Source organism: Impatiens glandulifera, chromosome 3 (assembly GCF_907164915.1).
Source record: "Impatiens glandulifera chromosome 3, dImpGla2.1, whole genome shotgun sequence".
NCBI lineage: Eukaryota > Viridiplantae > Streptophyta > Magnoliopsida > Ericales > Balsaminaceae > Impatiens > Impatiens glandulifera.
Window position 1 is genome coordinate 20,902,323 of NC_061864.1, and position 19,782 is coordinate 20,922,104.

At 24.4% G+C, this 19,782-nt stretch overlaps 2 protein-coding genes across 5 annotated transcripts; both read left to right on the top strand.

Annotated features, from left to right (window-relative positions):
- The first annotated feature begins 11,723 nt into the window (after window positions 1-11,723).
- LOC124930988 (protein MANNAN SYNTHESIS-RELATED 1-like) lies at window positions 11,724-14,842 on the top strand. 4 transcript variants are annotated; one of them, XM_047471368.1, is made up of 8 exons: window positions 11,724-11,889; window positions 11,993-12,069; window positions 12,183-12,284; window positions 12,578-12,692; window positions 12,780-12,850; window positions 13,291-13,376; window positions 13,708-14,287; window positions 14,359-14,842. In XM_047471368.1, the coding sequence occupies exons 3-8, from the start codon at window positions 12,183-12,185 to the stop codon at window positions 14,629-14,631; spliced, it is 1,227 nt and encodes a 408-aa protein (XP_047327324.1). In that variant the 5' UTR covers window positions 11,724-11,889; window positions 11,993-12,069; the 3' UTR covers window positions 14,632-14,842. The 4 variants fall into 4 exon arrangements, with proteins under 4 accessions (XP_047327324.1, XP_047327323.1, XP_047327325.1 ...); XM_047471367.1 differs by having other exon boundaries at window positions 12,052-12,069; XM_047471369.1 differs by having other exon boundaries at window positions 12,055-12,072.
- Window positions 14,843-17,872: 3,030 nt separating this feature from the next.
- On the top strand, window positions 17,873-19,565 carry LOC124932149 (60S ribosomal protein L7-4-like). The gene is made up of 6 exons (XM_047472758.1): window positions 17,873-17,948; window positions 18,280-18,469; window positions 18,550-18,647; window positions 18,739-18,876; window positions 18,970-19,072; window positions 19,156-19,565. Exons 2-6 carry the CDS (start codon window positions 18,284-18,286, stop codon window positions 19,369-19,371), a joined length of 741 nt encoding a protein of 246 aa, XP_047328714.1. The 5' UTR covers window positions 17,873-17,948; window positions 18,280-18,283; the 3' UTR covers window positions 19,372-19,565.
- Window positions 19,566-19,782: the final 217 nt, after the last annotated feature.

A 19,782-nucleotide genomic window follows, 5' to 3' on the forward strand; every position in this document is an offset into this window, starting at 1 on the left:
GTAAAAGGGTCTCTAGATGAAAGAGAAATTCGGAAATTCATTTATTAAAAAAATTTTAGATCCGATAACATTATCTTTTTTACTGAAAAAAAATAGATTGAACAAGAACTCAAAAACGATCATCAACACAATTAGAAACTTATATCTTATGTACCATTCTAAACATCTATCATTTATTTGAATATAATTTATTTGAATATATATATATATATATATATATATATATATATATATATTTGTTTAAATATTTCATTAAATATTAATTTATATAAGATAATATTTTAAATATACCTTAATTATACATATATTCACATTAGTAAAAAAATGGTTCAAAGTACATAGTTTAGTATGAATTTTTGAATTAACTGACATTTTATATATTATGTTGGGTTTTTATTAAAAATAACTATGATTTATGGGGTTATTGTTAATGATTTTGTTTGTTTATGGGGCATAATTGTATGGGGTAAATAATTTAGGGATTAAATACAACCTTTTTGTCTTTTATAATTTAAAAAAAGAACAAGGACAAACAGAAAGTTAAAGGATGGCCAACAGATTTAAACTAACTTCACTGCTACTACACGAATGAAGAAAGAAACAAGTCTTGTTTGAAATTCTATTATATTTCAATGGATTATGTAAAATTTAATTTAAGTTTTGATAAGAAAAAAAAAATGGAAACATTTATATATATATATATATATATAGTATATAGATAAAATGAGAATTAATAGTTGTTTTTTTTATGATAAGTTATTAGAAATATTGTTTTATATATAATATTTAATCTTTCAAAATAAATGAAATAAAAGTAATTTAGTTTATGATTATAATATTTTGATTTTGGATAAAATTCAAATAAACTAACATCAACCAAGTTTTATGTTGTTGTTTTAATTATAAATATATTATAAAAAATGATAGTCATTTAAGTATAATCAAACTAAAAATAGAATTATAAGAAATTAAAATATATAAACCAAAATATTAATTTATGTTGGTTTTGTGATGGAACTTAATTTGCTTAGTTCATTTGACAAAAATTATAATCAACATGAAAATCATATGAAGATAAAAATAAAATAAGTACAAATAATTATATATATATATATAGAAGAAGAAGAATCAAAACTCAAAATATGTTGTTTTTGTTGACCTTATGAATTTATGATAATATTATTTTTTCTTTAAAAGGAATTGAAAATATTTCCACTAGTTGGAGCTTGTTTGATGTTGAATTATTTGAGATTTTTATTTAATTTTTTTTAAAAAAAATCTTAAACCAAACATGCCTTACCACCAAATATAGTTTGGTTTCTGAAACCAAATCCTATGTAATCTTATCCACATAAATAAGAAACTTGGTTTCTTTAGATCTTGAAGAAATAATTAATGTCTCTCATCATTTTTATTAATATTTTAATTATATTATTTAAATTCCTTTTAATTTATGATAAAACAGTGAATTCAGAAACATGATGGTATATATATATATATATGACATTATTTTATATAAATTGTGATACTTAAAAAAAAAAATAATAATAATAATTATCATTATTATTATTATACATTTTTATACAAATAAAGCACAAATTTATTTATTTATTTAAATACGAAATTGAGTGACACCCATCATTACGATGATTTAGTTAGAATGGAACGATGTCTTAAACGAAATTATTTTCACACAAATTTTTTTATTGTATTATTCGATTTATAATCATATGAACAAAACAAAATCTTAAAAGATATATGACCAATATATGTAATGAAGTGTTTGACTTAAAGTTTAATGGTCTTTACAATTTGTATTTGTTTATGTAATCTTCATCCATCAAGTTATTGACCTAAGTTTTTTTTTCTCCATTCCTTTTTCTTATATATATATATTTTATGTAATCAACTACTTCATCAAACAAGGCTTGATTATAGGAAGAAAAAAAGGTTATTTGTGCATAAGCCGGCATTTGGACATTTTTGACCCCCTCAATTTGTTAATTTATTTATTTATTGACGTGACATCTTAAATTAAACATAGTTGATGATTTATTTATTTTTGCTAACATGAATTTAATAACCATATATTGGTAATTTTCTTTGTTAAAGTTAACCAAATAAAATTAAGTGTTAAAGTTTGCCAAATTAATAGGAAATAATTTGAGCTTGAATTCTATGTAAAATTAAAGTGGGATTGTGTTATTTATATTTTTAGAATAAAATATAATTTTTAAAAAATATATATATTTATACATTATATCAGTCATTTATATATATATATATGAGGAATATAGGTTTGTCAGTTTTGTATATTATTTTTATTAATATATTTCAAATCCAATCAATTTTTTTATTACTAAACAATTAAATAATTTCCATTAAACAATAGTTAGATCAAATATATACATTTATCTCCCATATTTTAATTGAACAAAGCAAATAAATAAAACCATAACTTAAGTGTCAAATATTTTATTAATTCTCACTAAAAAAATGTTAAATAATTTATTATAGTATAGTTAAATTCTTAATAAGTCTAAAAAATTAGACACTCATATAACTTTAGAATTAATCTATTCTATTCATGTTAAGAGCATCTTTATCCGTGACTCATTTTTGTTCATAGTCATGATCATAAAAAGACTTTATAACCAAGATTTTAGTCATTTGTACTTATCCATAACCAACAAAATCTTGATCATTAATTAAAAAATATTATTTTTATTTTTAAATTAAAAAAATAATAAATAATTTTTAAATATAATAAAAATATTTAATTTCTAATTTTTAAATATAATAATATTTATTTTTTAAACAAAGGAGGATAATTAGTAAAAATAGAGAAAATGTTGATTTTTTTTGTGCTCCGAAATATTGCAAGAGTGATCTCTATTTATATATCTCGAAAAATTATGAATTTTGATATATATATATATATTAAATTATAAATAATATTAAAATCAAGACCCAATGACATAATTTTGGTTTTGGTCATGAGATGACCAAACATTTAGTCATGATAAATTGACAAGATCAACCATAACCAGCATCATGATCCATTTTTGGGTCATAGATAAGGATGGTCTAAGTCTTTTACCATAATTGATTCGATTGTGAGGCGAAAAATTTATTAGCAAGAGGTACACATCATGATTATATAACATTATTACTTAAATAGTTTATTTCGATTAAAATCTCGAGTGAACTCTTCAAATCTTTACAATTTCTTTATAAGTTAAAGATTGTGATTTTAAGTAAACTCTTAAATATATAAACTTTTATGATTTTACCACTATATAAATAATTTCGATTTTAAGATTTGTTTCACATTAAAATTAAATAAATTTATATTTATAAATTTTAAAAAAATATTATTTATTCAATTTAATATAATTGTTTTACTGCGTTATTTACTTATTATTATTTTTAATTAATTTTATATTTAAATATATATATTTTTTAAATTCGTTAGATATAAAACATTTAATTATATATATATAAATAATAATAATATATAACTAATATTTTTTTCAAATTAAACTTTTACGATTTTAAATAAACTCTAGATTTAACGAATTTACAATTAATCAACGAATTTTACGTAAACTCTCAATTTGACTGTCTTGATCCATACTAACAGATACGATCTAGGAATCCGAGTTGGGTTGAGCTTGAAATTTTTTTTTGGAGTGAGTTAAAAAAAATAACGAGAAAATTATGAATAAAACGAGAGTGAATAAAGGTAAATTTGATTTTTTAAAATTAGATAAAAATAAATAATGTATTAAATTAAAATTTTAAGAAATTATAAAATAATGTCACAATTATTTATTTATATATATATAATATTTTTTGGGTGGACTTTAGTCCATACGAGCCCTTAAACGCGAAATTTGACGTGTCAATAAAATGGAAATGAGTCAAAGAATTCAACGATGTCTCGTTCCGATCAACCACCTATCAATCCAGGAAAAACCACCCCAAATAAGACACTGTGATTAAATACTAATAGGCCCATTCAATGAAAATAATTGTTAATTTCATGAAAAATGTCCTCCACAAAAAATAGTATCTATAAATTAGTCAATTAGAAAAAAAAAATTCGAAGTTGGAAAAAAAAAATTCGAAGTGGGGATAAATTAATGGAAAAAAGCTCAATTAGACGTATGTACTTCTACAACTAGCTCACTTAAACGTATGTACTAATAAAAGGTCATTTAAACCTATGTACTATCAAAAATTGGCTCATTTAGCCTCTTTTAATAACCATGGTTAACTTTTATTTTTAAATTTATATATTTATTAATTAAATATTAATATATTTTCTCTCTCTTTCTTTTTCATTAATTAAACTAAGTAATTTATTTTATTCTTAATTTTTTATTATTTTAATATTAATTTCTCTTTTATATTTCATCTTTTGTTTTATTAGTTTTTATTTCTTATATTTCTTAAATTCTTATTTTTTTAAAACAATTTAACAACTTATTTATGAATTTTATGTTTTCTGTAATTTTTTTTGTGTAGGGTTTTTTCTTATTTAATTTAATATAATAAAAATAAAAAAGAGTTTTTTTCTTATTTAGTTTAATATAAATAAAAATGAAATTAATAATTTTTTATTTAATTTTTATTCACGACTTATATTAGTAGTAAAGGAATTATTTTGTCTAATATTTGATTATTACTCTTTAGGTGTTTGATGAATGAGTTTTTATTATTATTCAATTCTTAATTATTAATTAATTTATTTTTGTGTTTAAGAATTTTTATTGTTGAAAGAATTTTCATTGTTATATTCAATTATTGGGATTAAACAATTTTAAAATAATTAATAATTAATGTGAATATAAAAAAATATATAAAAAAGAAAAAGAAATATAGAGTTTAAATAATTAATGATGAATGTTTATATATATAAAAAAATAAAATTAAAATAATCAATCATAAATACTCATATAAAAATAATAAAAAAATTAGAAATAAAAATAAAAATAGAAGATTCATTTATTAGTAATAAATAAAATAATAAATGAAAAGAGAAGAGAGAGAAAATATATTAATATTTAATTAATAAATATTTAAATTTAAAAATAAAAGTTAACCATGGTTACTAAAAGAGGCTAAATGAGCCAATTTTTTATAGTACGTATGTTTAAATGAACTTTTATTAGTACATACGTCTAAGTGAGCTAGTTGTACAAGTACATACGTCTAATTAAGATTTTTTCCTAAATTAATTGTATAAGTTTATTTATCAATGTGTTGAATTAGTGTAATTCACATCAGTGAGATTTTAATTCAAAAGTTGGACTCTCTATTTAGAAATAAACAAAATATATTGAAAACTCATTCAATTAGATTAATCTATAGCTCTTTTAACTACCTTGGACCAGTTTATAGACACAAGTTATTTTAATTTTTGACATGTTTATTGTTGTTTTAGCTTAAAAGAAATTTCAAAATAAATTAATTTGCTTAAAATGAAATAATATATTTTTGTCAAATTTAGCTACGCTAGTGCTGAGATTCATGATCATGATGTTTAACAATGGTGGTGGTGACACATTTCCATAAATGATGAAAACATTTTTTAATGTTTTTTTACGATGAGTCATGTGTACAATTATATATATATATATATTAAAATATTGTAATAATTAAAAATAACATTTAATAATTAAAAAAATAACATTTTTCACAAATAAAAGAATATGCGAATGGACAACTAAATTCTCAAAATGAAACCAAACCCTCTAAAATAAAACTTGGCATCTTCACTCCAATCCAAGAGCATACATGTGCATATAATTGGGAGGGATAATATAATTAATAAAATAAAATATTATATTTATTAAATATCTTTAAAAAGTACTGTATGTTGGAGGAATATTTTTTATAAAATATTATTCTTATCATTATTTTTTTTTTTAAATGGAGACCATTTTAAACAGTATTTCAAGACTCATTCTCAATTATAATCTACACGAGTTCATAATTATTTTTAAATATTAAATTTTATTAATATTAACAAGATATATATATCAAAACCTTTCACAAAACAGGTGAACTATCAATGAACATTGGTGCTTAATTTATAATTGTTCATTTATAAATTCAACTTTTTTTTTAATATTTATTAGTCATTTTTACTTAAAATATTTTTATTTTAGGATTTACAATATAATACTAAGATAATTTCTCTTTAATTCAAAATGATTAATGAATTAATAATAATTTGATTTATTAACATTTTAACTGTTTATAAAACTTGTTGCGGAAACAAAATTGATTCAAATATTTTATAAAGAAAAAAAATCTCATCTAGCCGTATGTACTTCTACAACTAGCTCAATTAGACATATGAACTAATAAAAGTTCATTTAGACGTATGTACTTTTAAAAATTGGTCCATCTAGCTCTGTTAGTAAACTCTGTTAATTTTTTTTTAAAAATTTTAATATTTATTATTTAAATATTTATTTTTCTCTCTCTTTCTTCTTTATTAATTATATTTTTCTTATGTCTTTTCATCTTCTTTATTTTACATCTTTTCAAATTCTTTTTTTCATCTTCGTTCTTTTCCCCTTTTTCATCTTCCTTTTCTCCATCTTCTTTCTTTTCACTCTTTTCATCTTCTTTCTCAATCAGTTTTTTTCGATTCAAAGAAGTTTTGCTCAACCAAAGAAGTTTGTTCAACCAAAAAAGCTCGTTCAATCCTATATTTACGACTTCAAAAGTTAGTTATCATTCTCCCACTTTAGTGTTTATGTTCAAACTCTACCATTTTCTTTGTGTGCTTACTAAAACTTTAATCCTAAAACTTCACTCATGTTTATGGCTAGTTTGTGTTTATGTTAGAATATTAATAATTGTTTTGTTGATAATTATGACAGAAAATTAAGGTTAAAAATGATAGAACATGATGAATCGTCTTTACAATTAGGATGTGAAGCAGAAGTGCCTCAATTGGAATTGTCTATAATGGATTGGGATAAGGCTAGCGAAGGGTTTGAGACATGGGTTTTGACAAAGTCTAACGGCGATGGTGGTGTCAGTGATAGTGATATGCCGTTAATTTTGTTAATTTTTGGTGTTAGTGAGAGTGATAGTGCCACAAGCTGAACAATTTTTTTTTTTTTTTGTTAATTTTGTTCTACTATAATGTTTTGAGAAGGGTTTGTTTAATTGTAAAATGTCTTCTAATTTTGTAAAAAAAATTTAACAATTTGTTTGTGATTTTTGTTTTCTTAATATAAACAAAAATGAAATTAATAGTCTTTATGTTTAATCTTTGATTTATGATTTATAATTTTTAATAGAATTAAATATTATAGTAAATAATAAACTATTTTATACATAATATTATGTTAAATAAAAAAAAGTAAAATAGTAGAAAAAAATAAAAATAAAAAACTCAAATAACAAAAAAAAAAATAGTAAAAAAAGATAAATTGATTAATTAATAAAAAAAGAAATAGTAAAAGGAGATAAATAAATTAATTAATTTATAAAGAAGAAAGAGAGAGAAAAATAAATATTTAAAAAATAAATATTAAAAATTTAAAAAAAAATTAACAGAGTTTACTAACAAGAGTTTACTAACAGATGAACCAATTTTTAAAAGTACATACGCCTAAATGAACTTTTATTAGTTCATACGTTTAATTGAGCTAGTTGTACAAGTACATACGGCTAGACGAGCTTTTTTTTTTATAAAATATGATTCATATTATATTGTGATGTTTGATTTTATTTAGTATATATTTATCATGTCTTTATTGATGATTATTCAAATTATTGTGTGATTAATCTTTATTAAATCTGAATAAATTTAATTTTAAATCATAAGTCATATTATTTAAAAATTATCATGATTTCAATCATTATAACAAATAGCAAAAATAATAAAGAAAAAAAAAACAAACATGACAAATAAAAATATTTTTTAGGATCATATATCATATCTAATTTTTATATATTATGATTCCTATAATAAAATGTGAGAAGAAAATTTATTTCTTTTTCAAAAAAAAAAATATAGAGAGAGAGATATATATATCATAATTATTTGCTTACACTTTTAAAAATAAAATCAAACATTGTCATTGACATGTTTAACAAATAATTACAATAACTTTTATGTCATTCACTGTTTAGTTAATAGCAAAAATAATAAAGAAAAAAAAAACAAACATGACAAATAAAAATATTTTTTAGGATCATATATCATATCTAATTTTTATATATTATGATTCCTATAATGAAATGTGAGAAGAAAATTTATTTCTTTTTCAAAAAAAAAAATAGAGAGAGAGATATATATCATAATTATTTGCTTACACTTTTAAAAATAAAATCAAACATTGTCATTGACATGTTTAACAAATAATTACAATAACTTTTATGTCATTCACTGTTTAGTTAAAAATTTAAAATAGTATAATATTTACATTTTTAAACATTATAATAAAATAGTATTATACTTAAGGCTGGATCGGTAAGTATAATATTAACATTTTTAAACATTATAATAAACAAGTATAATATTAACATTTTTAAACATTATAGTAAACAAGTATACATTGTCGTACCTTAATTTTTTTTATCCTTGTATGTATCTTACCGAAAGTTTTTGTATATAAAAATTTATACATTTATCTTACCTTCATTTTTATATATTTTAATTTCGGTACAGTATCAATATTATAACTTTCATACCTAAAAAACCATATTAACTTAAAAAAAATACATAGTGTTAATATAAACATTACACATAATTAAAAATTAAAGATATTTATCATAAAAGAAATTTTTTTCATATCATTTAATATTTTTAAAAATAAATAAATGTTACAAATTAAATTTAGTTACAAAAATTGAAGTTAACAATAATAAAAATAAGTATAGTCATCAAGTTAGACTAAGGTAAAGACGAGATAAGGAGATTCAGAACGGTCTTAAATCGCATTTGTATCTATAATTTTTTTTTAAATTAATTACCATTTATATTAGATAATAATAATAAATATTAGTTAATTTAGATTTAATTAATAAAAAAAATCACTTATTTTAATTTGTTCATTTTTAATCAACAATTCAAGTTTGTCATCTTTAGGATCTTTCTATAAATTAATTTTTTCTCATTTTAGCCAATTATTTGCGCACCCCAATGACTCAATCATTTTAAGACTCAAATTACTCTTAAAATGATCCACTATCATTTTACTCAAGCTGAAACAGACTCATTAACAACCGTTGATGATGTTTTTCACCTCTTCAAGAGATTCAAAGTTTGATTGAATATTTTTTCAATATTATCGGAAAAGTAGATATATGTCATATATTGAATAATATTAAAATATAATTATATTTTGATTTGATTTTAAAAATATTTATTTTATAATTAAATTAATATTAAATCTATTTTTTTATAAATATTATATATATATATATATTAATTTATAAATATTATTTTGGTAAATCTCATATACCAAAATTTTGAAAATCTCATACCTTTAGTTTGGGTGTCGGTACCATACCTTACATTTTTTAGGTATATCTTAAAAATCTAATATTTTTGATATATTGCGATACAATATTTTCAATATACCTATAATATCGATAATTTTTTTCAACCGAACGGCATGGTTTGCATTTAAAGTTAAAATATTATATTTAAATAAAATAAAAATAGGATATACAAAATTGAGTCATTTAAAATTTTTAAAAATAAAAGTTAGAATATTCAACCAATTGAGGTAATACTAGATAAAAATATATATACAAAATATGAAATTTTATATTTAATGTTTATTAATATCAAAGAAAAAGTATTTACAAGATGAAGAAAAACAATTCCTTACATTAAAAATCTAAAACTTTAATAGTTTAGTATAATAAAACAATTACTTTAGAAAATAACTTCACAATAAAATGGGGAAATTTGTAGGTGTGATAATGGAAACAAGATGGTAGATAAGGTAATGTCATTTTTAAAGATGACAAATTTTTGTCCTAGTATTTAAAAAGGATGTAGTTGAATAATAATTTTATTTTTTTGAAAAAAAACATTTTAAGAAAAACTAGATGATTGATAATCAATGTAGTTGAATTATATATTAATTAATTATTTACACTGTATTTATTGTTGTATTTATATGCTAATATTGATAGTTTTGTATTAAATAAAGGGCCTTATAATTTTAAAATATACAATAATTATTAACGTCTTGATATGATTTATTGAGACCCCAATATTATTATATATCATGAATCACTCCTTAAAAAATTATCAATCACTTATTTTATTAAATTAATGTAAACATCTAACAAATCTCCCCACAATACTAAAACAAACAAGAAATAAGGGTTAATTGAAATATGAACAACAATTTTTTTTATTTTTTAATTTAGTGAAATGATTTTTATTTTAACAAACTCTTGACAATTGATTTTTTTATCTCAAAATTTTGTGCTCGAATAGTATCGTTATGCGCCGAACATTCATTGATTGTAGTTGTCTAATTCATATTATTCATAATACTATTATTGTGACATTTATCGTTCTAAACAGTGGTGTCATCGGTTAGTGATTTAATTCGTTTTTTTTTGAAAACCTATGAAGCAACTATTTTGTATGATTTATTTATTTATTATTATTATTTTATTTTATAATGTCAATATTTAATGGGTGTGTATAAACTCTTAAAAATAATATGAATCACAAGGGAAATTTGATGAAATGACCATAAAGATCAGCTTATTTGTTTTTTTTGGTAAATGCGCTAGTGATACTTTTTTTTTTTTTATGAAAATGCTCCCGTTGCGAGACGCAACCGGATGCCATGTGAATTCTTCTTTTTTTTGAAAAAAAAAATTAGTCTCGCGATTGTCGGTTGCATCTCATGATTGAGGACTTCTCGCGATTGAGGACGTCTCACGACAGGGGCAAAATTGTTCAAAAAGAAAAAGGTGTCATCAACGCCTTTTATTTTAAGCGCCGATCAAAAAGTCAAATAAGTGAATCATTATGATCATCTCGTCAAATTTCCCAATCACAAATAAATTAAGGAAAGTTTTTTTTTAAATCTAATAAATAAAGAGGAGTGATATGCGAGATTTAATCGGGAAAAGGAATGTGTTATTGATAGAAAAAATGAAAAAGTATAAGGAGAGAATAAAGATAAATTTTTTACTATTTTTTCAATCAATTATATCATTCCTTCATCCATTATCTCTTCTAAATTTTTTTCTTTAATCGTCATCTAAATTAAATAAAGTAGAAAATTTTTTATTTAAAATATTAAAAAAATTAATTCCAAATCTCACTAAGTTAGAAATTGATTTTATAAAGATCATATTAACTTATTAACTTAACGATAAACTTAAATTTATTATTAAGAAATAAATTTAAATTTTTTGATTTGAACTATTTTAATAAATTATTTATAAACTAATTTTGTCCAAGGTAAAAATATATTTATTTATTTTGATAGTAATCTCATTTTTTTAATTAATAATATTTTTTAAAGTTAAATCATCAATCTACCATTTCCACTAACTTAAACTAAATTATTTTAATTGTATGAAAAAGTGTAATATAGAAGGATTTGAATATAATAAATGTCAATTTCATTAATTCTTAATTGTTATATTGACTAACTAGATTAATTATATATAATAGAAAGGTTTTTGTAATATTAGCTAATCGAATCAATGGCTGATTCCATGGAATAGATCCAGGGTCTCTCTCTCTCTCTCCGTCATCTACGCTACTGTCGGTGGGAGTAGAAAGTAGACCTCTCTCTCTCTCTCTCCTTCCTTCCGTGAAAGAAAGAAGAAGAAGACAACGATCACAGACACACTCTCTCTAAAGTGATCCAAGTAAGGTCTAATTTGTACCAATTTCTTACTGTAGATTTGGTCAATTCTATTCTAATCTTTCTCAATTACTGCTTATAATCTATTCGTTTTCCTACCAAAAAAGCTTAATCACTTCATATTTTCCTTTCCGTCGGCGCTCTTCTCACCATTTTCACCTAAAAGCAGCCATCAGAACAGACAGTAAGTATACTTATAGTACTTTCATCTTCTCTCTTTCTCTTTCTCTTTCTATCTGCATATACGCATTCTCTCTCTTTCTCTCTCTTGTAACCGTTCGTCTTTTGCATTTCTAGATGGCTGTGGATCCGAGACAGGTACTGGCGGGGATTTTAACGGTGACAATGTTCGTTATGCTCGGGAATATGATTAAGAGAGATCATTTTGATTCATATGAAGTAATGTTTCTAACTTTGATCTTCATCGCTTGATTTTGTTTTGTTGATTTTGATTCTCCGATTCTCTGATTAAATATAGATCTCAATTTGTTCGCAATAACGGTTTCGGATCTTGTGAAATTAATTGTTTATGCTGGTTGAATTTTGTGAGATGGAGATGCTAGAGATTTAGATCCAGTTTTTCTTTCTAAATTGAATACAGAACCTGTGCTAAGGCTTCGTTAAGATTCGATTAGCTTGTTAATTGTGAATTGAAGGAGAAATCTAAATTTCCTGTGTTTTCTCTATGGTAGTCTGGCCATGCAGATGCAAAGGCTATTGAGCATAATGTTATTAGTCGAGTTACCAGTGGACCTTGGTTGGAAGATGGTTCAGAGCTTAAGCCTTGCTGGAAGAAGCCTGTTGTAGGTAGATCAGCTTGATCCTTCTTTAATCTTGTTTGATTCTTATCCTTACAAATGAATGGTTGATTATATACCTTTCTTTTCACCGCAGATGATCCACAAGAATCAGAAGGTTTTATCACCTTCTCGCTAACGAATGGCCCAGAATATCATGTCTCACAGGTAACTACTTGTTATATTTATGCAAGATTGATGGTTTACTTTCCTTGTTCTTGTTCTTGATTTTGATGAATTTATGAATGTGTAATAGCTTTCTGAATACATTAGCCTTAGTTTTTATTGTTTAATTTACTAGTATAGTTCAAGTTGCAAAATTCAATGGTGTCCTCACAAAGGTGTCTCTATCTTCTTTATGCTAAACTCCAACAACATGACTTCTTCTTATATTTTACTCACATGAATTTATTAAATTGATTTTTGTATGTATTATTTACAGAAGCTCAATGGTTATTATGTTTAAACAACTGGCATTTGTCCTTATATGTTTCCCTTTTGATGGGAATTTTCATTTACTCATATATTTCCAAAAAATCAAAAATTTACAAGTTATGACAATGATCTTTATCAAGCTAATCTTCTCATTTGCTAATTCACATGTTCAGATTGCTGATGCAGTTGTTGTGGCAAAATATCTGCAAGCCACTCTTGTCCTGCCAGATATTAGAGGATCCAACCCAGGTGATAAAAGGTTAGTATATATATTCAGGGAAGATTTTGATTATCTTTATTGCTGAACACTTCATTAAAACAAGTTTCTTGATAGCAAGGCCATTATGTATGATGATTTATTTCTCCATATTCGCATTTAAAAACTTGTGATTTTCGTATTCATCATATCCATTATATGTTTCTACCCCTATTGACTTTCTTACCTTAATAACTCAATTTTCTTTCAATGTCCTACTTCAAACAAGATCATTTTGAAATAACCCAAGATCGAACCAAGGCATAAGATTTAAAAGTATTTTTCCAATTCCATTCACCCACATTTTTAAAATCCAATGTATGTGATGTTACAGGAATTTCGGAGACATTTACGATTCTGAGAAGTTCATAACTAGCCTTGAAGGAGTTGTGAAAGTAGCTAAAAAACTGCCTAATAAAGTCTCAACCAAAAACCTGGCTGTTGTAAGGGTACCAAACCGAGTAACAGAAACCTACATAGCTGAAAATGTGGAACCAATTTTCAAGTCAAAAGGAAACATAAGGCTAGCCACAACTTTTACTTCTGTCAACATGAAAAAGAATGAAGAGAAGAGCGATTCCGATTCAGTAACATGCTTAGCCATGTTTGGAACTCTTGAATTACAGTCAGAGATTCAAGAAGTGGTTGATTCAATGGTTGAACGTCTAAGAACTTTCAGTCGCAAAACAGACGGTCGATTTGTTGCTGTAGATTTGAGAGTTGACATGCTTGAGAAAAAAGGTTGTCAGGCAAGCAGCGGTTCAAAAACAAAAAGCTGTTATAATCCTTCAGAAATCGCATTATTCTTGAGGAAGATCGGTTTCAATAAAGATACCACGATTTATTTAACTCAGTCCAGATGGGATAGTAGCCTAGATTCTTTGAAGGATTTGTTTCCCAAAACATATACCAAAGTAAGTTTTTTTCTTCTCTTTTTCTTCTATTTACTTTTTTTTTATATACTCATTTGATATGTAATTTGCAGGAGGGAGTGATGCCAATTGATATGAAAGAAAAGTACTTATCATACGAAATATCAGAATACGAGAAGGTGATCGATTTCTACATAAGTTCTCAGAGCGATGTTTTTGTTCCAGCCATATCGGGTTTGTTCTATGCAAATGTGGCCGGGAAGAGAATTGGTAATGGTAAGCATCAAATACTGGTCCCAGCTAATGTTGCTGGTTCTTCGGTAGCAGATTTCGTATCGCCTTACGTATCAAAGAAGAATCATTTGGCGTATTCTTGTTTCTGCTGAAAATGTTTTGATTCTCGGGTATTGTTTGATCTATGATATGATTTTAAATTGTTTGAGGTTCTAGAGAATTTGCTTAGTGATGATGGTGTTATACTAGTTGTAATAATATTTTTATGACAATGTATTTGAACTTTGGCTTCAGAAAAGTAGTCAAAAGCTTCATAGGCTGAATCTTCTTCTTATATATATATATGATGTGGTTTTTTTGTGAGATTTATATTAGATATCAACATATTTGAAAAGAGAAGAAAAATGGGTGGTTTATTGTATTGGAGTTGAGTTTATATCATTTGGATTTTGTGTAAATGTATAATTCTTCAATGTTTTGCTTTTCTTGCCTTGTAATTTTCAATAAAATTGTTGAACAGTGAGGAGTAAATAGGTAAACTCAACCAAAATTAAATTTAATTAACCTATTATTCAATCGTTTGGATAACTCATTTTAATTTTTAACACATTTATTATGTTTTGGCTCGTTTAAGATATTTTTAGTCCGTTTAACACAATTTTTACCGTTTAACAGTTATTTGATTTGTTTTTTCCGTTTAATACGTTTTTGACTTGATAAACAATTTTTTAACCCGTTTAACCAATATTTGTCTCGATATGTTGAACAATTATTTAATTTGTTTTGATCCGTTTAATATATCGTTGATCCGTTTAATACGTGTTTGGCCCGTTGAACACATTTTTGACACATCTATCACGTTTTGGTTCGTTTAACACGTTTATAAAATGTTTTAATACATTTTTTATTCGTTTCATAAATTAGTTAATAAATTAAATGATAAAATAATAGGTGTTTCATAAATTAGTTAATAAATTAAATGATAAAATAATAGGTGAAATGAATAAACAAGGTCATAATTATGGTAAATTCTATTTATTTATATTTATTTATAAAAGCAAATAAATATTAAAGAGACTTGTTAATAGTTGTGCGATTTAACAATTGTGATTTGTTTTTTTATTATAATTCACTGTGTACAATAAATTATTTATTAATAAGTTTTAAAAAATTATTTTTTTATCATCACTTGAATGTAGGTTTCACCGATTGTTTTCATTTGCTAAATAACGAGGAGGTCAACTAACAATTCAGTGAGTAAGAAAAAAATGAATTCTCTAGACTAATTAAATATAAAACAATTAAATTTATTTAATTTGAGTAATTTAGACAATTTAATCCATATTCAACCCAAGCCAAATTAATTTACCCAAATTAATATTTTGGATTTGAGATTTGGGTTAACTCAAAATATGTTCACCCCTTTATCTATTTAAAAGAAGTAAAATGGTTTAATTAATTTAAAATTTAAATAAGTTATAAATTATTTCAATTTTATATAGATAATGTGAATTTTAATTTAAGAAATAATGAAGTTATATTTATATTTTATAGTTAATTATATATACAACTAATATATAACTAATATATTTTTTTAATAAATTCATAATTTTTTTATTTTACAAAATTATAAATGTTAAACGATTATATCTTTTTAAACTTTTTCAGCCTATCAAATTGTTTGAGGGGTTTTCAAACAAAGTTTTATATAAATTCAAAGGAGATAGTTGAATTTACTCATAACAACAAAATATTAATCCAATAAACTAATATATTAAACTTAAGCTTCTGTTTTTTGGGTTATTTTTGCTAGAACTAAACTTAATATACTAACATCTGGTAACATAACTGATTTATATTTTATTTAAATTTTTGTTTTGTAAAATAATGAATTAATTATGAAAGCTTAATTAATATGAAAATTCTATTTTACAAAGTTAACATGACACCTAACTAGAGCGGTAAATGAGTCAAATTGTTCGTGAACCGCTCGGTTAAAACTCGACTTGAGTTTGACTGTGATCAAGTTTGAGTTGAACTCGAGCCGACTCGTTTAATATTCGAGTCGAACTCGAGTTTAATAATACTTGTTCGATGACTTTTCGAGCTTTTTCGAGCCTGATATAAATAATATATTTATTTATTTTAATAGTATAACATAAAATTTAAAATAAATTTTTTTCTTCACAAATATTTTAAAATTTAATTTTAGTTCAAGTTTTTCGAGTCGAGCCTATAAGTAAACAATCGAACTCGGTTCGAACTCAAATTTATAAACTCGTTTGAGCTCGAGTTCGAGTCAAACTAATAAATACTTAATTGAGTCGACCCCGAACTCAAGTTGACTTAAGCTCGACTTAACTCATTTACAGCCCTACGAACATCCTAACCTCAATTTCAACTTAATATGTTTTAAATATTTCTTGTCAACTAATATGAGTTGTGGTCTGAAAATATATTCAAATCAATGTAAGAAAATTTAATTTTATGATTAAACTAGATGGACTTAATTTTCTAGATTAAGTGTTTGAATATTTAATATGTAAAAACACTTATGAATTAATGTAAGGGTCTGTTAAGAAACACTCTATTTATTTGAACTGCCTTAGTAGTAGGTTATCTATTTTTAATTATATTTCAACATTTCAATTCATCAATTCAAATATCTTTTTTTTATAAAAGTATTTGAATTTTTAAATAAAATACAAATTATGACAATTCAACAAATTACAAACCTAAATATACTACTCTTTTATCAAACATTTTTTTTATAAATAATATCTCAAATAACTCAAAATCAAACAAGCTCTATCTTTAGTTTACCTTTATTTACTTGGAATTTAAATCCTCTTACAATTAAATTGAATATAAATAAAATTTTACTATTTAAAAAAAGTCACTATAATTGCAATCTCTATGAGTAATAAATTTAATTGTATCTCAAGCAAATATATGATTTTCAATTCTAAATCAATATAACATGTTCTTATAATTTTTTTTTTGTTAGGTATTATGTCTAAACCAAAATATTATAAAACTAAACTTTTAAAATGATTTGTTCTTACTTGGTTTAAGATTTGTAATTGAAAATGATTCAAAGTCTTTATTTTATTATTTTTAGTTTAACCTGTCACTATGATTATTAAGATTTAGTAGATGTCTAGTTTTTCATTTTTTCTAAAATTATAAAGAAAAAAATTAATTTTTTAAGTGTATTTTATATTTAATATTTATATGAGTATTATTTTATTTATAAATATATTAATTTTTATTACGCTTTAGGTTAGCCCAAAATATAAACAAAGTAAAGCCCATTAAAAGTAAATATATTAATAACGGGCCAATAAAGCCCAATAATTTCAGGGGTTGATTCTGTATGCAAAACCCTCCTATAAATAATCCCATATGAAGCATTTCTAAGAGAAACTCGTCACTGCCGCCCTAAAGAGCTACTCGCCGCCTGAACTATGTAAGTTGATCTTCATTTCATCTGTTTCTCTTCATAGAAATCATTCGATTTCATACGCTCGGATCATTGAATCCACATCGCATGATGTAATTTCTTCATCATACATCTTGTTATTTGTATTCTCGCTACAAATCGCTTGTTATTTGTAGATTTGTATTCTAAATCTGTAGACATATCCTTCATTCATGTAACGATAGCGTTATCGTTAGGTTTTGTAGCGTATTTAGCTTCGGATTTCATTATATTAGGGTTTGAAATGTGTTCGTTTTATAAATCTGAGAATGTATATTTATGCCTTCTGATTCTGAGATTTACTGTGTTATTTTGGTAGTGAAATGGCTGAAGTCCAAGCTAAGGGCGTACAGGCTGTACCTGAATCTGTTTTAAAGAAACAGAAGAGAGCTGATGAATGGGCTCTTCAGAAGAGCACTGAGTTTCTCGCTAAGAAGAAGAAGAATTCTGAGAACCGAAAGTTGATTTTCAACAGGGCCAAGGCTTATGCAAAGGAGTATGATGACCAGGTAAAAGATCTAATCTTTGATTATATATGATTTGATTTAGAATAGTGTTATATCAATGTATATTGTTTCTGTTGGTGTAGCAAAAGGAGTTGGTTCAATTGAAACGTGAAGCTAGGTTGAAGGGTGGATTCTATGTCAACCCTGAAGCTAAGCTTCTTTTCATCATCCGTATCCGTGGGTATGTATCGAAATTAATCAAATCAATTCATTTTTGTGTACTTTGTTAGATTTTGATCATGATTTTCATGGGTTTTCTTTGTTTTTATCAGTATCAACGCAATTGACCCAAAGTCGAAGAAGATCTTGCAGCTTCTTCGTCTTAGACAGATCTTTAATGGTGTATTTCTCAAAGTGAGCAAGGCTACCTTGAACATGCTCCACAGGGTTGAGCCATATGTGACTTATGGGTATGTCTTTGTATAGTGTTTGTTTGTTGATTATTAAACAAATCTTGAAATGTTATGATTGTTAATTTCATTGATTCTCATTTTTATTTTCAGATACCCTAATCTGAAGAGTGTTAGGGAGCTCATTTACAAAAGGGGTTTTGGAAAGCTGAACCAGAGGCGAATTGCTCTTTCTGACAACTCTGTCATTGAACAGGTCAATTTGAGATTTGTTCGTTATTTTCATCAATCAATCTCATTAGATAGATACTAATAAGATGTATGTCTTTTGTTGAACAGGGTTTGGGGAAACATGATATTATCTGCATGGAGGATCTTGTTCATGAGATATTGACTGTCGGCCCTAGCTTCAAGCAGGCTAACAACTTCCTATGGCCATTCCAGCTAAAGGCACCATTGGGCGGCATGAAGAAGAAGAGAAACCACTATGTTGAAGGTGGTGATGCTGGAAATCGTGAAGATTTCATCAATCAACTCATCAGGAGGATGAATTAGGGTTGTTTTTGATTTAGAAGATGAATTACTACTACCAGTTTATTCTGTGTTTCTTTTTGTTTTGGACAAGTTTGATTTTCTTGCTTTTAGCGGCGAATTTGATGATGAAACATGGGTTTTCTTTTTGTAAGATTTTGATTATCAATATGTTGGATTTTCATTCTTATCATTATTATTTCGGTTTTCAAATTCAATTATCTGCAGATTATTTTGCTATAACCTTGGATTTTCTCAAAATATATATTTTTACTTCATTTATGCCACATTTAGGCTTAACTTTTTTACAAATCAATTTTTTAAAATTATTTTTTTATCAAATTAATTCTCTTTATTAATTGCAATTTATAGACCTCTTTTTTAACTTCACACCCCAATATCATTATTGTGGTTAATTATAATTTTTGAATCTTA